Raw genomic sequence first — 23,521 nt, 5'->3', positions numbered from 1 at the left:
TCCTACCGATGGTGAGAACAATGAGAGTTTCTCTTTTTACCTCACCACCACCACCACCATCACCACCACCACCTCCACCACCACCACCACCATCATCACCACCATCATCACCACCATCATCACCACCACCACCACCACCACCACCACCATCACCACCACTACCACCATCACCATCACCACCACCAACACCAACATCACCATCACCACCACCAACACCAACATCACCACCACCATCACCATCACCACCACCATCACCACCATCACCACCATCACCACCACCACCACCACCACCACCACCACCACCACCATCACCACCACCATCACCACCATCACCACCAACAACACCAACACCACTACCATCATCATCACCACCATCACCATCATCACCACCACCACCACCACCACCACCACCATTATTGTTTGTGTATGGGGTTTGCTTTTTTAGTTTTTGAGGACAGGATCTTGTTATGGAGCTGGCTGATCTGGAATTCCCTCCATAGCCTACACTGGCCCCATACTCACAGTGACCCCTCTGCCTCTGCCTCCCAACTGGCATATGTCACCATGCCCAGCTGGCTTTTTATCTTGTCGATCGCATCTGTTCTAAACTGACATTGGATGCAAACTCTTTGTTTTGATGCTTGTTTATCTGAGGATGACTGATGAATGCTTTCCTTGGCCATTCACAGGCCTCTTTTTTTTTTTTTTTTTTTTTAAGAAATATTCATTCTAGTCATTTGCGCATTTAGAAAACAGTGTGCTGCTGAGTTAAATTCCTAATATGCTTTTTACCCAGCACAATGGAAGGTGCTTGGCAACTCTGAACTTGCATAAACAGTCCAGTCTCCACCCACTTGCTGCCATTACTGGATTCTTGTCTGGATTCTGGTTTGAGGCACCATACTGATTCTGATGGGAGTGTTAAAAATCACCCAGTGCTGACTCCAGTGAGTACCAGCTTCCTCCCAGTTCTGAGGAGAGATCGGGGCTTTAGGCTGTGGCGGGCTGTAGCCCCTTGTACCTGATTAAATCTGGAAGGTGAGAGGGGTGTATCATGTTCGAGACTGCCTCCTCTGCTCCTTCCTTCTTCCTTCCTGTCCTTCCTCACTCCCCACTTTGAGCAAGCTGGGCTGAGAACTCTCTTCCACTTCAAAGGGCCAGTTGTCTTATTTTGATGTGGGCAGATTGAGGAGTAGGCTTTGAAAAATAGGCCCCCTTTTTTTTTTGTTTAATCTTTCCTCCTGGGATGGCTTTCAGAGCCGTATATCCAAGTGTCAGTGAGGGGGTTCTGACGAGCCTGGATTCCCAGACTCTCAGCGGGATCACCCTCTAACAGAAATATAAAAGTGAAATATTAAAAACCCTGGAACGTGAACCCCATCTGCTGAGTAGCCAGCGTCTCGCCTGCATGTACCATGGGAAAAAAGATCTTGAAAAAAAAGAGGAAGGAGAAAAAGGTCTTTGACTACAGTTTGCAGGGTTAGTAGAGCATAGTAACTTCCCCTCAAAGGAGTGGGTGTTGCTCCGTGCCCCCCCTAAAACTCTCAGCCTTTGACTCAGCCGCCAGAACTCACCCGCCTCCTCCTGCAAGGCACCCCCTTTTCACATGCTAACTGAGGTGCCTGTGATTGGCTGAACAATCAAGTGGCCGGCCACACTTGCTGTCTTTCACACAATTAGCCAAGACACATTAATCAAACTGACGGGGGCTGAGGTTGCTGGCCTCCTGCGGTGGGGGAGGGGAGGAATTTTGGTGACCCTTCCTAAAGCATCCCGAAGCAATGATAGAGTCCTGAAGGGGATTCTCCTACCACAGTGTCTGAAGAGGTTAAAGTCCCTACTCATGGACTATCTGGGTTGTGGTGTGTTTGTGCTCCAGGGCATCCCAGAGGCTGAGAGCAAATCAGATGCTCACCTCGGCATCTTCATCTACTAATACAGTGTGAATTTGAGCAGTAGACGCCTGTAGATGTCTTTACAAAGTCTTTTCACCTCTTCCTTCCTTCCATTCACAAGAAAATGCACTCAGAGTCCTCCCAACCTCAAGAACCTCAGGCATTCCGGGCCAACAAAACAGAGGCTGTGCCCACCCACACAGTGTGGGTTTCTCCACCCAGATAGGAATGAAACCTGTTGAAGAAGCAGAACAGACTAGGCTAAGATGAGGTAGCAACCGGCACGGTGTTGGTCCTAAGTACTTGGAGGGCACTGAAATATAGTTCATTCTTAGAGGAAAGGAAATGTAAGCATTGGTGCTTTTGATCACAATATTTTCTGATTTTTCATTCCCAAGTCCCCTTTTCTATATTTCCCAGTGGCCACAGACGACGAGATCTTACCTTAGGGGCCTATTTGCTACAAAAATCTCATAGGGCTTTTCAGGGACTCAGCTAAATATTTAGACGTGTCTCTGTTAAAGTAAACGGAGACTTGTTCCTCTGGAGGCTGTCCAGGCACCGTCTCATTAGATGCGAAGATCTGGTGATAAAGAGGAACTTTTTCTTTGGCCCACACGATCGCAGCCCAGTTGTGGTTTTTAATGTGTCGTTGATTGCTCCGTCCAACTCCTTTGCTCCTCTGAAAAGGTCTGTCGGGGCTCTGTTTGCTTCCTTCAACACGGGTTCTGAAAGCTCTCACGCTGTGTGAGCTCAAATCCCAGCATTAATGTACTGCTGGGTTCATGTCACCACACTCAAAAGCGCCGAGTTTAAATCCCTCTCAACTCCATTTGAGGCACCAGAAGACTTTATCCTTCGCCACTAATGGTTCCAAGTTTACATCTAGATACCGGGGGTCAAGGACAGGAGAGGATTTAGAAATAACAGTGCGTGACATTAGTCAATGCATTTGCCAAATTGGCAATTAGTTCCCGATGTGCGTGCAAAGCACTTCACTCCTGACGCTTTGATGCCTGTTCCCACAGCGAGGGGAGCAGGGCGGCCACTGAGGCCTTCGGACTTTTAAAAAAATATCTCCTGAAAAGCTCGCCGCCCGATTTGCCCAGCCACAGGGAAGCATCCGGGATTAGGCTGATTTTCAGGTTCAGGAAGAAACTTTTTTTTTTTTTTTCCACTGGGGGAACTTAGTGGAAGTCAAAAGGCAAGAAAGCAGAACACACAGAAAGCCCCGAGGCGCCCGAATCTGTGCCCTGCCGACCAGAGGACAGATAGACCAGCCTGTACACCCTGTTGGTTTTCGGGATGCTTGCTTTTGCAGCTTTTGACCGCTAGGTGGAAGCAAGAAACAGCTGGGGCGGACTACCATTCTGTAGTAGTCTATCCATTCAAGCAGTGGAACCTCTGAATTCTCCTTCTGATTTTAAAACCAGTTTAAGATGTTCCCTGTATGTATATGATCTCAGGGCCGATCGTACGGACTAGGCAGGTTGTATTTGTGTGTGTGTGTGTGTGTGTGTGTGTGTGTGTGTGTGTGTGTGTGTGTGTGTGTAGAGAGAGAGAGAGAGCAAGGGGGGATGCATGGGAGGGGTTGGAGGAGGAAAGGGGAGGGGGTATGATGTAATTATAATTTCAAACACACACACATATATTTATATATTTTTATAAATTTATTTATAAACACACACATACATTTTATTACATATATATAATATATATAGTAAAGATGGTGTAAGAGCTTGGCTGCATTTGACACCACTGTGGGAGTCACGCAGGAGACAGAGACTGGACTGGAAATGACCCTTGCACCCAGTGGGATGATAAAGAGCTATTGTGCATTGGACTCCAAGGACTCTGAGCAAATTGCTGGGGGCTCAGTCTAACATGGCCTCTGCTCTGGTGTCAGCTCTGCCCCATGAGTTCTCTGCCGTGAGAGTTAGTCACTGGCTGAACTCGGAGGGAAGGGGCTACCTTCTGAACTGAAAGTCCAACTTCCTCCATTTATTGCCTGGGAGGTCTTAAGGGTGTTATTATCTCCAGTTCTCTGATCCACACAATGGGAGCTATCCTATCCTTTAGAACATGCTCCCTGTGTACCAGGCAGTGTACACATGTAAATGCATATATAATGATATGTCTATACCGTGCATTATATATATCTATTACACATCATTGCTAATCTCTATGACTGCTCGCCTAGGTCATTGTTGGAGGAGGTGGTACCATCCTACAGAGGAGGAAGTGTCCTCCCAGACTCACAGAGATGAATTCCCTGGTTGGAAAGGATGGAACCAGCATCCAACCTTTGCTCTTTCTGTTTGTCACGCTGTGTCCCTGTCCCCCTTTGCAGCACAGTGCTGAGAAATTGTTGAACGGCATCCGCCACAGAGCCTAGGTTTTCAGAAAAGCCCGATCCCAGTCCCCCCCACCACACACACACACACACACACACACACACACACACACACACACCCCATTCTCTCTGCCACAGTGTTCAAGTTCAGCTGCTCAGTGATTCACCGCGGTACGGGCATCATGACAGGTGTGTGAGAACACACTGCCACTGTTTCTTTATATTTAGAACCGTAGAAACCCTGGCCTCCTTCAGGATGTTGGGCATGCCTTGTGGCACCAGGTCTGACTTTTGGTTTGGCTTCTGTGGGTCTAAATGTTGTCTGGATTCCCACATCAGGAAAGTTGATGTTCAGTTTTTAAGCACCTACCTAAGTGGGTCTGAGTGTCCATGAAGGCTGTACCTGTTCGCTCCCCACATCTAAATTGCCATCTAAATGCCCACCCATCCTGTACCCACAGAGCCTTTCCCTAGGAGAACCCTTGTTATCCACCTACCACAGAATGCATAAGCCAGCTAAGTCAGCCATACTGGCTTCTTCCTGCTTATTTTGTTCAAATATGTTGTAAGGGGAAGGCCTCTGGAAAATTCTAGTTCGGCTACTTCTAGCTGAATTTTATGCATGTCCTTTAACCGGCTCATAATATGCATCAGTAGATAGTTGTGAAATGGAATCATCTTACTTTGATTCACAGCCACCTTATCAAATAGGAGCAATGTTACCATCCACACTTTATAAATGAGAGCTGTAGCTTTAAGAAGCAGGTATCTGTCCCAGGGTCACCTAGCCAGGAAGCAGTTGACTCCGAATATCCAGATTCATTGGACCCCAAGGTGGTCCTTATGACAGTATTCCATATGCATTCATTATCAAGCATAAATATTGTTTGGTAATTAAACAATGCCTTACACAGGGACAGCTAATGATACTCTTCCAGGCCCATTTCCTGATAATGATGTCTTTCCACCCATCTTTGATTTCTGAAGCTGAGCTTGGCTTCTGGAATGTACTGTTGAATGGAGGCCCATCCCTGGGATTCCAGCAACATCCCTTGCTAACGCTAATGAAGCCACAGGCATTCACGGGATCTATGAGCTCCGATTGGACTCATTATGATATCACTTCAGGGGTGCTGCAGAAAGCTCCTGGGGAGTTTCTATTAACATCTTTATTAACCCGTCCCCCACACCAGCCAGTGAAATTAATTTAGATACACAGCCCACTTTGATCTTCATTAATAGTTTCTTCTAGTTTCCACATTTATTTTCGGTTTTCTCATCTTTTATTTATTTGGTAGCAATTATTAGTTTTTATGGAGTGGGGTAGATGATCTTAAAGTAAGGTTAGGAAAATTGCAAGTGAAAGCAGGTAAAATATTTTTAATATAAAACCGTGTGCGTGTGCGTGTGCATGTGTGTGTGTGTGTGTGTATACAGTATTTTGTTTGTTTTGTTTTTCAAAACAGGGTCTTGCCCTCTAGCCCTGGGTAGCCTGCTACTCACTTTGTAGCCCAGATTGGTCTTGAATTCACAATCCTTCTGCCTCAGCCTCTCAAGTGCTAGGATTACAGGCGTGTACCACCATACCCAGATTACAATTTGTATTTATTAATTAAGATAAATGTTGTCAAATATTTAAAAAAAAAAAAACCACAAAGTGAAGTCCTGCTTTGTTCCTTCCCAGTTCTGGGAAGGGTCTTGAAAGCACAAAGTGTCATAGAACTGATTCCAACCAGAGGTCCCTTTCCCACCCTCATGGCCTGACACCATCTCCTAAAGACACAGAAATTAGACACACAAGTGAGTTTTGCAAGTAAGAGATGATGCATGTATCTCTACTTTTTAACCCAAACCTCAATTTTTTTTCATTCATCCAGCAAGTATTTATTAAAGGTAGGCATTAGGTCTGAAAAATATAGGTCTGAAAAATAAAGGACCCTAGCATGGATCCTTACTTTCCAGAAATGTCATCCAGGAACTAGGGACGAGAACCAGTTACACAATATGGAAAATGTACAGCAGCAGGGTTAGCTGGGTACCTTTAGGAATTCTGGGGAAGGCCCCCTTAATTTGAGGTCTCTGAGAATGGCTTCCTAAGAAAGAGATACGAATGTAGTGTCCGCAATAATTAGAGAGAAGGAGACAGGAGGGTGACTTTCTCTGGGCGAGCAAGAATGTGTGTACCAGACAAAGGATCCAGATGCTGGGAACAGTGAGCAGATGGACTTAGCCCGTTGCACATGACATCTAGAATGTTGGTTCGATGGAGGACCATTTCAGGACAGGAGACCGAAGGGTGGATGGGGCCAACTGGGAGGTGCCTGTCAATCACTAAGAATTTGCATATTGACCTATAAACAAACAGAGGGCATAGGACAGTTTTTTAGCAGGAAGGTGATATAGCAGGGATTAACTTATAAAAACAGTTGCTTGGGAGACAAAACGCAGAATTGAGTTCGTGGTAGGTAAAACCAGAGGCGATTGTCTCTAAATCCTAGAAAACAAATTAGATGTCAGCACTAGAGTAGTGGTAAGGAGTGAGGAGAGGAGGGGGAGCCTCTAAAAACCTTCTAGAAGGAAGGCAGGAAGTGGTGACTAATCAGATTTGAACTGTGAAGGGGAAGAAAATCTGTCTCAGTGGTGAGAGACAGAGAGTCCGTCTCGGTGGAAAAGCAAAGAAAGCGAGGAGGGACAGATTTCTAAAAACCAACTTGAAAGACGATGAAAAGATCCCAGTCCAGAAATACAGACTAGGAAGGCGTGAGCGTAAGGATGTAATGGAAGCCTGGGGAGGGCGGTATGGAGAAGGAAGAGAAGGCCATGGCTGACCCTAACCAGACAAGAAGCAACCGGCCAAGGACAGGAGAGGGACTCTGGAAGCTGAGAGGGAAGAACCAGAGGGGCTAAAGAGGACTGAGAGGTAATTATTAATAACAGTGCCACAGAAATCACATGATCATAAGCTTGCTGGGGAATACCAGGTGTGCTATGTGCTCAGTGCTGAGCATTTGGAGGGAGGCTACAGGGGAGAGGCAAATGTCTAACGCTGCATCATCAAGTGTGACCAATGCTGAAGTGTCATCAAATCCAAATGTCATTTGTGGCAGTGGTTTCCTCCTGGGTCTTCAAACTCTGGAGTCAGGCCTGGCTTCTCCCTCTTCACCTTAGGAACAGGCCTCAGAGGGTGGGGATCTGATCAGAGCTTTCCGATCACAGGAAGTTTTGGTGCAGGGCCACAGGAGTGACAAGCCAGACATATGAACTGGAGTGGGAGCCTCATCCATGCGTGCCCTGGCTTTCAGAGCCTCAAAGGTGCCCCCTCCCAGAGACCCCTGAAGCCTGATAAAGATCCTGGGGTCAAAGACTAGCTTCCATCCCTGCTCCACGAGGAAGAGTGATGTGGGGGAGGGGGTGCCCGGGAGGGGGTGCAGTACAGGTGGAGAAGAAAGAACTCCAGAGTTCTACAGTGCTCTCTGAACATTGCTGCTTGAGATAGCGACACCAGGCTAGCAGCGTTATCAACTATATAAATACATGATATCTCAAGAATGCATTGTGTCCAGGAAATTCCAGGGGTGTAGTTCAGTAGACGGCACCATAAGATAACCTTAGGGCAACCGTGGCAGGATCTAATAACCAGAAAAGGTTTTTACCCTGAGCTGAGGCTCAAAAAAAGTCAGGCGACGTTTTTATCAATTGATCAATCAACAAATCTCTAGTGACTAAAGGTTGCCATACTTGAGTCGGTTGTGAAATGAGTTCTATTAAACATTGATGGAAAACAAACAAACAAACAAACAAACAAAGCCCTGCTATCTTTTATTAGGGTAGCAGCTGCTCCACCCACATTTAAATTCGACTTAAATTCTGGAAATTTAAATACTCTGCTTTTCCAGCTCACTTTCTGCAAACCGGGCTTTGCTTTTCCTGCCTTGGGTTCCAGCTGAACTCAAATAAGAGCTCACTCCCTTTAAGAGAGCGGCTGAGAAAGGAGATGGAGGAAAAAGCCGTCCTGATGATTTACTATCATCTTTGGAAGGAGAAGGGAAGCATGCTGCCTCTAGACCCATTATTTTTAGAGGCCACTGAAGCTGGAGACACAGACCCTCTTGAAATGGTGCTGTGTGAGATGCCTGTTTGTCTGTGGACCTTTCTCTCATCGATCGCTTGAAACTTAATGGGAAAAATCAATGGCAGAGAGTCAAGGTCATCCAGCGTGTGGGTGTCTGCATCTGAGTGGGAGGGTAGGTCACCAACAGGCAGTGGACTTGGCTTTGCTGCCCAACGGCTCCCCAGCTGACCCTGGCTGCTTTGCTGATGTAGCTACGGAATAGATGTGGGAGGAGTCAGGATGCCGTCTATGTGGAATCAGAGAGCTCAAGTTCAAAATGTCGCCCTCCTGGGGTCCAGGGCATCCATTCTGGAGTCCCTGGGGCAATCTCTTTTGCCCTTGTCACGGTCCCTCTTTGCTGTTTTGAAAAGAAACGTCCTAAGCAGGAGTCTGATGTGTTCTGCCATTTTTTTTTTTTTTATATGCACTGATTAACGGAATTCTCCCGACAGCCTCTCTTAAGTTGTGGCAGATGAGGAAGTGAAGTTCAGGGAAGCATGTCCAGTTGCTGGCAAGTGCTAGACCCTGCTTTCCTGGCTAGATCAGCAGTCCTCCGATCTTAACCTCGCTAGAAACATCTGGAGCCTATTAACAACATAATAACTGCACAACAACTAACCAATGTGTGGCCCCTCCCAGGCCTGTTAATCAGACTCTCTAGGGGGTGGAGCCAGGCTGCCTGTTTTTAAAAGCTCTGCAGGTGAGGCTGCCCTACCTTACTGGACCGTGCCCCCTCTCCCAAAACTGGGTTCAAGAGCAAAAGGAAGAAGGGCGAGAGAGCCAACGAAGCCGATAAATAGCTTTTTGAGTCCGAATTCCATGCCAGAGGCCTTATCTAATCTTTCCCGGAAACTAGAAAATGATTCCCATTAAACATTCTCGAAACTTTCTGTTGCTTCACCGGAACAAGCTGAGCAATCCTCACACACACACACACACACACACACACCCCGCCCCTCAGCACCTGAGTGGCAGAGAGATTTGAGCTGGGATTTTGTGTTCATGGTGCTAAGCCACACAGCCAAGAAATACACCTGGGGCTGGAGAGAGGTCTCAGGGGTAAAGAGCATGGACTGCTCTTCCAGAGGACCTGGGTTAGAGCCCCCAGCGTCCACAACTGTCTGTCACTCCCATTTCAGGGGATCTAATGTCCTTTTCTGGCCTCTGTGAGCACTGGGCGTGCACACACATGGTACACGTATGTATGTGCAGGTAAAACGCTCACACACATGAGATAAAACAAGAAAGAAACCTCTGGGGCTCAGCAGGTAAAACCACTTGCTATGCGAGACTGGCAACCCAAGTTCAGTCTCTGGACCCGGTGGCGGAAGGAGAGACGTGGCTCCCAAAACTTGTTCTCTGATCTCCACTGACACACCATGATGTATGCGTGTGTACACACACACACACACACACACACACGCACACGCACACGCACACGCACACGCACGCACGCACGCACGCACACACACGCAAAAACAAAAGACGACACTTCTTACTCTGAGTACACAAAACAAATCAAGGCGGATGTCTAAGACTGAGGGCTCCATGGTTATGGTTTGAATGAGAATGGCCCCCATCGGCCTGTGTTTGCTTCATCCCCAGTCAGTGGAAGTGTTTGGGAAGGATGAGGTGTTGCTCGCTGGAGGAGGTGTGTGACTGGGGACGGGGTTGAGGTTTCAAAAGTCCACACTGCCATTCCCAGTTAGCTCTTTCTGCCTGTCGTTGAAGATGAGCACTCTCAGCTCCTGCTCCGGCGCCCTGCCTGCCTCCCTGCGGCCCTGTTCCCCACCCACCATGACGGCCATGGATCCTGACCCTCTGACACTGTAAGCCCCAAATAAACGCTTCTATAGGTTGCCTTGGCCACGGCGGCTTAGCGTGGCCATAGAAAAGCTGCTAAGACACCCTGGTTGAAATAACTGGCAGAAGTCTCAATGATTTTTGTTCTGTTGGCTGGAAACTGGAGGATGTGATTGAACAAGGAACCATTTTCTGTAGCTAGAGTTTTCCTGCCTGGCCCACAGTCAGGACAAATCTTTGTCACCCACCAGTCCCACAGCTGCTCAGACCCAACCAAGTAAACACAGAGACTTATATTGCTTATAAACTGTATGGCCATGGCAGGCTTCTTGCTAACTGTTCTTATAGCTTAAATTAATCCATTTCTACAAATCTATACCTTGCCATGTGGCTCGTGGCTTACCGGCATCTTCACATGCTGCTGGTCATGGTGGCAGCTGGCAGTGACTCCTTCCACCTTCCTGTTCTTTCTTTTCTCCTCTCTGTTAGTCCCGCCTATACTTCCTGCCTAGCCACTGGCCAATCAGTGTTTTATTTATTGACCAATCAGAGTAATTTGACATACAGGCCATCCCACAGCAATTTTCTTTTTCTTTTCTTTCTTTCTTATTTATTTTTGCTGGTGAGAATAGCAAACAGGTAGCAGGAAGTAGTTTGTCAGTAAACACTAAGTAATAGTCGAGACTTCAGACAGTCTTGTCTTTACTAGTTATTTTGAATGTAGGCACAGGCTAGTAAATGGAGCAGCCTTATACACAAGTGACTCCTTAGTTCCCACCAGGGCCACTACACCGCTAGCTGCATGGTCCCGTCTGGTTGCAACTGACCTTGGGAACTCAGTTTCAGGAGCTTTCTTTAATCACTCCTTTTACTCTACAGCTCAGCACTGTAAATAAACTTGTAATTGAACTTACTCTTGAAATTAAAACTAATATCGTCGTCTGTTGGGATCCTCAGAGCATGAGTCCATTGTCTAACACGGTGCTATGTGAATAATTGTTATAATGTATTGTCTAGTACTCTCCAATAATGATCAAAAAATGTGAATGTATCCACTACAATTGCCCTAGCAATTTACTTTTTATTTTTTTGTTTGAGACAAGAGTCTTACTATGTAGCCCAGGCTGGCCCTGAATTATATCAGCCTCCTCTCTCAGGATTATATGTTTGAGTTACTATGTCTGGCCCAGCAATTAAAAATTATGTACATTTTCAATTCATCATTGGTTGAATTCATGGGGAATTTGTGGCTAGGAGTCTTCAGATATGGAAGGCTAACTGTATATGCTTTGTATTTAATTTTTTTTTTTTTTTTTAGAAAATAAAGCCAGGCATGGTGTTGCACGCCTTTAATCCCAACACTTGGGAGGCAGAGGTAGGCAGGTCTCTATGAGTTCCAGACCAGCCTGGACTACAGAGTGAGTTCCAGGACAGCCAAGGATACACAGAGAAACCCTGTCTCGAAAAACCAATGAGAGAGAGAGAGAGAGAGAGAGAGAGAGAGAGAGAGAGAGAGAGAGAGAGAGAGAGAGAGAGAGAACATAAACATGAAGAGTGAGCCCCTCTAGTCCCAGGCACTTACAAAGTCTTCTAGGTCTTTCTGTGTACCTATCAACAGGCACATGTCAGGGTTATCAAAGTGGCTGTCACCCTAAGGATGACTAAATTCTTAGCCACGATACTCAGTCTTAGTTTATTCCATTTATAAAGAACCTAGAAGAAGGGATTTTGAGAACCAAAACAATCATATTTTAGGTCCAAGAAAAGGGAAGACCAGAAATGCCATTTTCAATTAGAGTTGAAATGCTTTTCTTTAGTCTGGATCAGAAGTTTGAGGCCAGTCTAAGCTGCTTGTCTCGAGAAAGAACAAAGGAAGTGGGGGCAGGCAGGGGGACTTTGAAGAGCAGTATCAGTTGACTTCATCCACAGCTTCTCTTGTGGCCCTTACGTCCATTAGACTTTCAATCACTGTTTATTAGTTTGCTACCTTGTCTGGGCCCCATAAGTAGTCTAGGCTGGCCTAGAACTCTCCACCTTCTTGCTCCTGCCTGCCAAGTGTGGCGACCATGGACATGTGTGTGGTGGTATTGTGTTCCCCAAAATATTGTGTACTCTAATAAATTTATCTGGGGTCAGAGAACAGACAGCCACTAGATACAAAGGCTAGAAAATGGTGGCACTCGCACCTTTAATCCTAGCATTCCAGAGATAGAAATCCCTCTGGATCTCTGTGAGTTCAAGGCCACATTGGAAATAGCCAAGCATGGTGACACACGCCTTTAATCCCAGAAAGCCAGCCTTTAATCCCAGGGAGTGGTGGTAGAAAGCAGAAAGATATATAAGGCATGAGGACCAGAAACTAGAAGAATTTGGCCTGGTTAAGCTTCAGGCTTTTGAGCAGTAATTCAGCTGAGACCCATTCTGGATGAGGACTCAGAGGCCTCCAGTCTGAGGAGATAAGACCAGCTGAGGATCCGGTGAGGTGAGATAGCTGTGGCTTGTTCTGTCTCTCTGATCTACCAGCATGGACCCCAATAACTCGCCTCGGGTTTGATTTTATTTATAAGAACTTTTAAGATTCCTGCTACACATGTGCCCCACACCCAGAAGTCAATTACTAGTTCTTATTTGTTTGTTGAAATGGAGTGTCCCCTATTTAGCCCTTGAACTTGGGGTGACCTTCCTGCCTCTGCCTCCCAAGAGCCAGGAGAGCTGGATGCTGACTCAACCAAATTGAATTATTATTTCTAGAATTAAAAACTCCCCTTTCATTGTGGTTTTAGTTCGGGTTGACACGAATGTCGTAACCAAAAGCAAAAAGAAATTTGTGTATCCCCATATAAATAATACAGCATGCTCCCAATAACATTCTGTTTTTTACTATCCGTTTTAGAATTTTTAAAGCTTTAAAAAGATTTTATTTTTTTAATTATGTGTGTGTGTTGGGGAGGGGGTGGGTAATATGCACATGAGTGCAGGTGACTGTGGAGGCCAGTAGAGGGCACTGGACCCACTGGGTCTGGAGTCACAGGCATGTGAGCTGTCTGATATGGATGCTGGGCAAGAGTTCTTGCTTAACCACTGACCCACCATCCTGCCATCCCTACAGATTTGCTTTTATTATTTTTGTTTACATGCGGATGTGTGTGTGTGTGTGTGTGTGTGTGTGTGTGAATGCCACGTGTGTTTAGGTGTCTTAGGAGGCAGAAAGAGAGCATTGGACCCCTTGGAGCTGGAGTTACGAGCCCTTGTGAGCCACCCAGGATGGCTGCTGGACACTGAACCCAGGTCCTCTACAAAAGCAGCATTCACTCTTAACTGCTAAGCCATCTCTCCAGTGATGCCCCCTTAGAAAATTTTCACATGTTTTGTATGTGTGCGTATGTGTGTTTGCACATGTGCCATGGCGTGTGTGTGAAGGTCAGGGGGCAGCTTTGGGGGAGTGGGTTTGGCATTCCTTCTTGCCGAGCCAGGGGCTCCCTGTTTCTGCTGCCTTGTGTACCCCAGGCTAGCTGACCTGATGGTAGCTTCTAGGCCATTTCTCCTGGCTCTGCCTTCCATCTTGCTGTAGGATTGCTGGGGTTACAGATGTGCACACCACACCCAGCTGTGCCGTGAGTCCTTGGATGGAACACAGGCTGCCAGGCTTACATGGTCCAGCACTTTACCCACTGAGCCAGCCTGAGGATGAATTACCTAAGCCAGGATCTGCTTCTGTTGTATCACAAGCAGTGTATAAAATTATATACTCCCCTTACTTTAAAAAAATTGTTTGTTTTTAAGGCTTATTTTTATTTTCTAATTATGTGTATGTGTGTGTATCTATGTGTGGGTGTGTGCACGTGAATACAGCTGCCTGCAGAGGCCAAAGGCATCAGATCTCCCCTGAGCTAGAGTTACAGGATGTTGAAAGCTACCTGCTGGGAATCCTGGGAGTCCAACTGGGGTCCTTTGAAAGAGCGGTAGTCACTGTTAACTACTGAGCCATCTTTCCCGTCCCCACGTTTGAGTTTTGAGACTTTACCCCATCACTTGGTACATGGTTTTCTGTTGTGGTGGTGGTAGTGGTGGTAGTTGATTTTGTTTTTGTCTGTTTGTTTACTGGTTTTGTTTGTTTGTTTGTTTGTTTGTTTGTTTGAGACATGGTCTCACTCTGTAGCATGGGCTGCCCTCAAACTCATGACGGTCCTCCTGTTTCAGCCTCTCCAGTGTTGGGATTATAGCTTTGAGGTGTCATGCCCAGCTGCGCATGTGTGTGTGTGTGTGTGTGTGTGTGTGTGTGTGTGTGTGTGTGTGTGTGCTTTTATTCTCTGAGATGAATTGTAAGCTCTGGGAGGGTCAGGGAGTTCCTTTTGGTTTCTTGATCCTCAGCACTTGGCACACACTCTACACACAGTATGTTATATGTTTGTTAATTCAACTGGCTGTTTTAACCACAGTGGTTTGTGAAAGCTGCCGTATCAAAAGACCACAAACTGAGAAGCTCAAAAACAGAAACGCCTTGTTCCTTGTTCTGAAAGGGTGGCATCCGCAGAGTAGGGTCTTTCCAAGGACCAAGGCAGGGTCTCTCCAGGTGTCGATTCTTGGATTGGAGATAGCTGCTCTCGCAGTTCTTTGTGTTATCTTTCCTAACACATATCTCTTTGTCCAAATTTTCCCTTTTTATGAGGATACCATAATTATACTAGGCCCCACCCTAATGAGAATGTCACATGGACCCTCTTCCCATATAAGGTCCTATCCTATGATACTCTGTATTAGGACTTCAACACGGGAATCTGAAGGACACAAAATTCATGCCTAATAGTAGCTTTCAGTGAATCATTAACATTCCAAGAGGAGGCCTTAAAAGTCAGTAGTTAGCTTCCCTGATTCTAGAATCCTCTTTTACTCCAAGCCAAGAAGAGCATTTGGAATTTTAATAATATTTTTGGCAACCCATCGGAGGGTTGTTCTCAGTTTTAATGTTTCTCTGTGTGCTTTCCAGAATGGTTCCCGCTGCCTAAGCCTCAAAGCCTGCAGCTTGTCTGGAGCAGGTAAGCGCCACATTGGCCGGTCCTCTTCTCTTTAGACACGGAGAACAGAGATGCTCCCCTAGACCTCAGCGTACTGAGCGCCAGCCCCCAGCACCTCCATCTGAGCCCCAGAAAGATGCCTCGGAGAGAGCCACCCCCCCCCCTGGGAGGGTGTTAGTTTTTCTTTATGAACCATTTCAGTGAGTTTGGTCATTAAAATTGTTTTGTGCCCCTCAGCCCTGCCCCAGGCCCTGAGAGCAGCAGTGTTGGGCCTCCAAGAGAACCTAGTGGGTTTATTATTCTCTGACAGACAGAAACCAAATAACATCATTGAGTGGCCATTGGAGGGGGAACCTGATTCATGGAGGGTCATGCTTTCCCAGGCCCTCTCAACATGGTCTCAGCTCAGGCCAGGGCAGACTTTTATTACCAGCTTTCAACAAATCCCTAGTTTCTTTTGCAAAGTAAAACAGATAATAGAGACATTCCGGGAATAGCTAGCTAACTATGCCGAGCCAGGCGGCTCCTGGGCGAAGAAGAACTCAGTGTTTTCGGACAATGACCAATTACAATAACCGGCATTATTTGAACTGAGAGCAATTAGCGGAGGCTCTGTTCTTTTTGCTTCAGTGAGGAGGCAGAAAGGGCAGTGAGGGAGACATCAGAGGCTGGGTGAAGGAGCTCGGGTGTCAAAGGAAAACACTCATGCAGGTGGGGAGCAGGGAAAACTTCCCCAGCCAAGATCCCAACTGGACGCTGGAATGTTGGCCTTTGAATATGCAGAGTGGTTTAATCTAACCAAATGTGGCTTGATTGTTCCATATGTACCATTTGTACGTTTTTAAAAGTTTAGAGTGAAAAACGGGGTACAAAGAATAAACACAGAGCCATGGACTGCCAGGGGAATCTCTTATTAAGAGAGACAAGGCCTCCAAGATATCCTTGTTTTCAAAGCACAGAATGACTTGAACACTCCACACACACACCCCATTACTTCAGAGGCATGTTCCCAGGAATTATATTTTATATATAATTATATCCTTTGGGATGTGCAAACTTTAGTCACAATTACTGCTAAGCGAACACAACAGACTGTAGATTTATCACTTTATCATGACATTTTATTTTAATTGTCTTTTGTTTGTTGTTGTTTCTCTGTGTAGCCCTGGCTGTCCTGGAACTCACTCTGTAGACCAGACTGGCCTTGAACTCAGAGATCCACCTGCCTCTGCCTCCTGAGTGCTTAAAGGTGTATGCAAGTTATCTTTACTACAAGACATTTAATTGAGTGGCATTGGCAAATAAAAACACACTTCTTTTTTTTTTTTTAGATTTAGGTGTCAATGATTTTAAAATATTCATTCAAAAACTATGTCAAAGCTGGCAGGAACGTCGGTCTAACCTTGAGCACCCCTTGGAGTCCCCAGGCTATCAATGACATGCTTTTGAGGCCCTAAGTAGGAGCTGGGTCAGCTCCATTTTCTAAGCAGAACAGGGCTGATTTTAGTTGTCTCAGCGTTAAGATTGCAATCAATTTAACCTTGCTAAAACAATAACAACAAAAAGCACAACCATCCTCTTGTGGGCATGTTGGGCCCCCTCGCCCTAGCCTCGAGATACTTGAATCTCCATGCTGCTCCTCCAGCTCCTCCGCTCCCCTCCCTTCCACAATTAAAACTCCAAACCACAAAGCAACTGAATGCCTGATGCTGCCGCTGTTGTGGCTGATTCTGCCACTGGCTTCCTGATGTCATGAGTTCGCCCCCCTCTCTTTGTCTGTGACTCTCCTGACCACATATCACCGACTGCCTCTGCCCATTCCTGTGCCTCTGGCCTTTGCTCAGACTCCCCTTTTCTCTGCTTGGTCCCTGGAGCAAGAAGTCGTATCTGGAGCCTTGCTAATGCCGTCGCCCTTAGCCACGCCCAGCTCTCAAAATGAAATCCTTCCAAATTAATCGTAAAGTTCAGTTGTTCCGTTGCACCACTCGTATTTCCCAGGGCTCAACAGCCACATGTGGACAGTGCCTACCATATTGGACTGAGTAAAAATAGACTGTTTTCATTACTGTGGAAAATTCTACTGGACAGGATTGGCTGTTGTTTAAATCTTAGATTTTCTTTTTTTAAATAAAAAACCCCAATACCAGATATGGGGTGAAAGTTGAAAGGTCAGAGAAGCAGAACAAGCCACAGCCAACCTCACCTCACCAACTCCTCAGCTGATCCTCTGAGTCCTCACCTGAAAAGATCTCAGCTGAACTGCCATAGTTCCTGTTTCCTCAGGCCTTTTATACCTTTCTCTGCCCCGCCGTCACTTCCTGGGATTAAAGGCGTGTGTGTGCGTGCTTCTGAGTACTGGGATTAAAAGTGTGTGCCACCACTGCCTGGCCCTGTTTCCAGTGTGGCCTTGAACTCACAGAGATCCAGACAGATCTCTGCCTCCCAAGTGATAGGATTAAAGGTGTGTGCCACCACTGCCAGACCTCTATGTCTAATTTAGTGCCTGGCTCTGTCCTCTGATCCTCTGGTAAGCTTTATTGGGGTACATAATATATCACTACAGTTGGCCTGTGTTAGCACATGAGAAAATCCTTGGCTCTGTAGATGACTAATGTTACATAGGATGTGTGCCCACTGTGTGCTTATGGGGGCTCCATATTGTTACATTCATTCTTTTTATTTTTAGATTTATTTATTTATTATGTATAAAGTGTTCAGCCTACATGTGTCCTTGCAGGCCAGAAGAGGTCACCAGATTTCATTACAGGTGGTTGGGAGCCACCATGTGGTTGCTGGGAACTGAACTCAGGACCTCTGGAAGAACAGTCAGTGCTCTTAACCACTGAGCCATCTCTCCAGCCCACTGCATTCATTCTTAATGTGACATTCTGGTGTCGAACAGGAAGGAACAGAGGCTTAGAGAAACTAGGTCACCTGACCAGGGTCAGCCAGAAGGTGAGGGGAGGAACCAGGGTTCATCTGCTGCACAGGGTCACAACGGACTCAGATGGCAAGTGTGGTAAACCTGGACCAGCTGAGGTATGCCCAGCCTTTCTGAACAGCTCCTTCAGAGGAGCAACGGGATCGTGCGTGGGTCTAGAACTGGGCCCTGCTGTGGGGTGAAGGGCAGTCTCTTTAATGTGGGCCTCGTGAGTATGGACTCATGTTTTAGACTGGCGGGCAATGCTAGGACAGCTCTCCTCATGATTGTTCCTTCCCACTGATGGATGTTTCCTACCATGGGTGTCTACCACATCCTAGAGTGAGAGCAGCAGAGACGCGGCCTCTCTAGCCCCTTTCTATGGCTGTAGCGGAAAGCACAGTACCCGGATGAACTTGTGGTAGGCAGCCTCATCCCCTACTGTGAGGGTTAGCAGCAACAATAGGGGATAGGAGATTCTTATACTAAGGTAGGATATATATGTGTGTGTGTGTGTGTGTGTGTGTGTGTATGTATATGATGTATGTGTATGTGTACAAGTATGTGTATATGTATATGTATGTGTATGTGTATATGTATATGTATGTGTATGTGTATATGTATGTGTATGTGTATATGTATATGTATGTGTATGTGTATATGTATGTGTATATGTATATGTGTATATGTATATGTATGTGTATATGTATGTGTATGTGTATATGTATATGTATGTGTACATGTATGTGTATGTGTATGTGTATATGTATATGTATGTGTACATGTATGTGTATATGTATATGTATGTGTATATACAGGGTATGCTCAGCAATTAAACCTGTTGTCTCACTCCTCTGAAGACAACCACGCATTACATGTGTTGAGTGATGGGTCAGTAGCTTCTGTTTTATGCAGTCCCAAAGCCCGGACAGAACATGTAGCATGGAGAATCGACCCACCGGTCCTCCTTCATGCCACAGCAAGTAAGCAGGGCCCTACCCTGGGATTTCCGAATGTCTTTATCTTGTCTATGGAACAGTTACTCTGGAGTCAGAGACTAATGACCTGTTTGCAGAAACAGATTTATATTGCAGAAATCAGATCCCCTGAAAGTTTCTTATGCAAACCTCACGAGAAAATTAGACAAATCACAAGTGTAGGACAGGACCTCCAGCATCCTTGCACCACGCATGTCTAAAAGGAACACATGCTCCTCCTTGCTTTATGCTGATGTGTGGCTCTGACGTTAAGCAAGCCCCTCTAGGTTTGGTTTGAATGGTTCATTTGTGGCCATGCCATTCAATGCAGAATGTCAGGCTCCAGTCCTGACCACATCCTCCTTCTGTTGCAGGTCAGGGATCAGGGCTGCTAGAATAAACAGTATTTTAGTTGGATAATTCAACCTGGTACGACAAAACACTCTGGATCATTGATAATCAACAAGAAGGTTCCAGAGGCCGGGAAGTCTGAGATGAGGGCACCAGGAGATTTAATGTCTGATGAGGGCCCTGTGCTTCATACATGATGCCTTCTTGACATGTCCTCACACAGTAGAAGAAACAAAAGACTTCCCCAAAGTTCATTTGATGAAGGTCCTGGGCCAACCATGCAGGCTCTTCCCCAATAACCTAGTTATCTCCCCAAGGCCAGACCTTCTAATGCCAAGAATTCAAACCTTCAGACTAGAGGGGAGCCTTTTCCTTCCCAAACGTACCTGTGCGCTTGTGTGACAGCTTGGTGAGAGCTTGTACTCTCCCTAGGGGTCAGTTTTGCCTGGTGCCTTCTGGAGCCAGCCATCTGTCAACATGTATTAGCTGCTCAGTAAATGAAGCTGCGCATCTTCAGGATGAGTCATTTCTACAACCTGGGTACTTGATTAATTATTGCCACCGCCCAGATCCATCTTGAGAGGAACCAAGGACATGTCTTAGCTGATGAACCTGGTGCTGAGCATCAGGAACCATGTTAATAGGCTATTAACACCCAACCTCCACTCTCCAGGTTCATCCCATCCCATCTCCCGCCCAGGACTCCTGCTTCCCGTCTTTGGTATCCAGAGCCTGGAACATCCTGCCAACTAGACCTTTCTGCTTGGTTGGGCCTGCAGAAGCCTTAATTATATAATTCTGTCTCTATAATCACAAATGTGTGTCCTTTGTGTGCACATAGTGCCCAGTGATACGGTGGAGGTAAAGGGTGACTGTCTCCCTTCCTCCTAGTGACAGGCCACGTAAGAGTTTTGGTGTTGGGTGATTTGTGTCCACTTGCCATCTGCTTTGGTGGCCCGGGAAGGGCCTTGTTTGAGACATGTTAAGCCTCGTCACTTCTTCTTCAGTTTTTATCTGCCTGCCCACCCCACCCCACCCCCTTTTTCCAGCATAACGGCCTCTACAGAAACTCTATTTCTTCCTTCCAGGCTGGGTAGAGTTCCTGAAGCCGAAGACTTGGCCTCCCAGATGCTAAAAGGCTTCCCCAGGGACCGCGTCTCAGCACAGGAGGCACTCGGTCATGATTATTTCAGTGTCCTGCCATCTCAGTTGTACCAGCTTCCTGATGGTAAGTGTGTGTGTGTGTGTGTGTGTGTGTGTATGTGTGTGTACACGCACGCGCATATGCATCAAACCGCCGCGTCTTACATACTTTCCCCCAACACTGGAGAGTCATAGAGTTTACAACCAGAAATGAAGTCAGAGGTTAATTTGCTTTCCAGAAAGAAGCAAGGGGACCCAGTCTCTACTGAGCTTTGAGTAAGATTCTCTAAAACCCCAAAGCACGGGTAAGGAAAGGTGACAAGGACCTCCTTGTAATGATGCAAACCTTCCCCCCACGCCAGCATACGCTTAGAAATTGGCGGAGATGAAAGTGGCCTCTGAGGTGTTTGCTTTCGCGAGCGTCTGCCAGGAGAAGGCAAAACCAAAGTTTCTAACAAGCTGCTTCTCCCTTCCAGAGAGTAAGACGAGAGGTGACATGGATATGTCAGGAAGGAGAAGATGGGCCCTTCTTGATTGGTAACACGATGCTGTGGAAGGAAGCCGGGGGGTGGGGGTGGGGGGAAGCGCCCTCCCAGGCTAGGCGCCCACTGCAAACACGGGTTACCCTGAAACCAGCCTCGGCTGCCTGCGCCTGAAGTCATCCTCCAAATCTGAAATCTGCCGAGGGGTCACGTGGCAGGAGCTCTCCTTGGGTTTCTCAGAATGTGACCAGGAAGGGCTAGGGAGGAGGATGTGGGTGGTGTGGTCAAAGCCTGGGCTGTTTAGGGCGGGCTGGGGGAGAATATCCTTAGGTGAGGTTTCTTTGAAAATATCCACGATTTTCAGTGGAAAATCGTCGTTTGAAGTTCTAAGCCAAAGAAAAGAAAGCTGAGCAGGAAGGCCTGGGGTCAGCCTGGGAAGAGGGGACTGGGGTGGGAGTGGGGTGAGAGTAGGGTTGGGGTGCACAGGGGTGCAGAGCTGGGGTGCGCAGGGGTGCAGAGCCGATGGCCGAGAGGCATAGGCACAACCTGGCCCTATTGCCAGGCTTCGTAAACACAGCTTCCCTGGGTCTCAGACATGGTTGTGAAACAGCACACATCTCTTAGTTTGGGATCATTGAGGCATTTTATTATTAAAGTGAGTCACTTAAAGATCTCCAAAAATAACCGTCATCACGCATCTGAGGTTAATGTCTTACTTAACCCTGTAAGAAGAGGCAGCCATGAGAATTTATTAAGCCGCCGTTAAGTGTCAAGAACACATGAATTGCTATAAAGAGTTGAGGAAAACAAGAGACCCGTCGTTGGCCCGGAGGATCTCCTGGAGTGGGAGGGAAAGGAGGGTGATGAAGAGGAAATGGGGCACCCTCTACACATATTAGCACAAATCATATCAGAACAGCTAAAATCTGTTCTAATCAGCCGCAGATGTCCAGAGGCTGCGTGGCTGAAGGCAGCTCTGGAGAAAGGAGGATTAATTCAAGAGAGAGGAGACTAGAGGTGAATCTGGAGAGGGTTTTGCAAGGAGGAGAGAGATGGGGTCGGGCTAGTAGGTTAAAGGAAGGACATTGCAGCAGACCTACAGCACCCACCCCTCTCCTGGCACCTACGCCTCATGTGGGTCCACCCTTCCTGTCCTGTAATGCCCCCCCTCTTTCCAATCCGTGCCTACGATCCTTCCCTCTCAGGGTGCCCGACTCTACCACATCCCATACATGTGCACTTCCGGCTGCACACCCACATACTCCCATCTCTCTCCTTAAAGAAATGTTCCCTGTTAGCTTCCTAATAGCAGAGTCTATTATTCTGGACACTGAGTACTGCTGGGATCGTCAAGGTTTTTCTGGGCGCCAGCTTTTTAATTAAGAAGCAGCAGTCACTTATCCAAACTGGTGTGTCCCTAGGAACTCGGGTTTTGATTCTCCCTAGAAATCTGAAGCAAAGCTATCCACGAACAGACTCTGGTGCATACACTATCTAAACGTGTGTGTGTGTGTGTGTGTGTGTGTGTGTGTGTGTGTGTGTGTGTGTGTGTGTACGTACGCACGCGCACGGGTGAGAGAGAGAGAACAATCTGTATTCCTTCTCTGTTCACCCTGCTGCAGAGCCCAAATCTACTTTGACACTCTGAGAAAAATGAAAAGATGGAATCTTGCAGGAGCCTGCCTGTGCTGGGGGGAGATGAGGAGAGAGCCCGCAGCAGGAGGGAAGTTGACTTTTCTTTATACATATAGGGGTTTTTCCATGCAGAGTTTAAATTATGCCTGATAAAAGGAGTCTCGTGGATGTTTCAGTTCTTTCAAATTCTCCTGGCTTCCTCCCAATTAAATGAGGTTTGTCAAAGCCACAGGGCTCTGCTGGCTGCTGCCTCGGCGGACAAGCACTTCCTGCAGCGACATCTTGAATCCCTGAGGGAGAAGATGAAAGGGCCAGCGCCAAGAGACAGGGAAGAGGGGTGCAACTATGTGTGTGTATATGCGTGCGTGCATGCGTGCGTGCATGCATGCATGCGTGTGTGAGGCAGGTGTAGAAATACACACACAGACAGATGGACACTAGGATGTGAGGCGAGTCGGTGGGAAGAGCAAAGCTGTTGGGAGATTGGAGAGAAGCCCCCCGAGCTGTCTGTGTGACAGTGGCCCTGACCAAGGGCGCAGCCTCCACTAAGGGCTGCGTTCCCTGCACTGGGCACCTCCTCAGCCTGCTTGTTCATCGCCCCCGGCAAAGAGCCATTGTTAACAGCCCGCTCTGCAGACAGAGAGAGCCCGGTGGAGAAGCCCAGCTCCCAACCCGCAGGGACAGAAAAATCTCCGTGGCCAAGGTGGACCGCCGCAGGCATGAGAATTGTGCAAAAATAAGATGTGTTCTTCTGAGTGGTGTGAGAGGAGAATTGCTTTGTTGTAATTAGAGAGATTTTGCTCTCTGGAAGTATTTCAGCATGGACTCGTTTAGGG

The 23,521-nt window shown here is 46.9% G+C and overlaps 1 protein-coding gene across 7 annotated transcripts in view; it reads left to right on the top strand.

Moving 5' to 3' along the window:
• Cdk15 (cyclin dependent kinase 15) overlaps window positions 1-23,521 on the top strand; it is a 101,656-nt gene that overhangs the window by 58,129 nt on the left and 20,006 nt on the right. For 2 of the 7 annotated variants that reach the window (XM_006975033.4, XM_015993943.3), the window contains exons 11-12: window positions 15,150-15,198; window positions 20,514-20,653. In XM_006975033.4, coding sequence (XP_006975095.1) covers window positions 15,150-15,198; window positions 20,514-20,653 — 189 coding nt within the window. Of the gene's footprint in view, window positions 1-15,149; window positions 15,199-20,513; window positions 20,654-21,044; window positions 21,280-22,672 lie in introns of those variants that run through there. The other 5 variants (XM_042260315.2, XM_042260314.2, XR_013044151.1 and 2 more) reach the window with 5 other exon arrangements.

Source organism: Peromyscus maniculatus, chromosome 13 (genome assembly GCF_049852395.1).
Source record: "Peromyscus maniculatus bairdii isolate BWxNUB_F1_BW_parent chromosome 13, HU_Pman_BW_mat_3.1, whole genome shotgun sequence".
NCBI lineage: Eukaryota > Metazoa > Chordata > Mammalia > Rodentia > Cricetidae > Peromyscus > Peromyscus maniculatus.
This window is presented reverse-complemented; position numbering and strand designations above follow the sequence as displayed.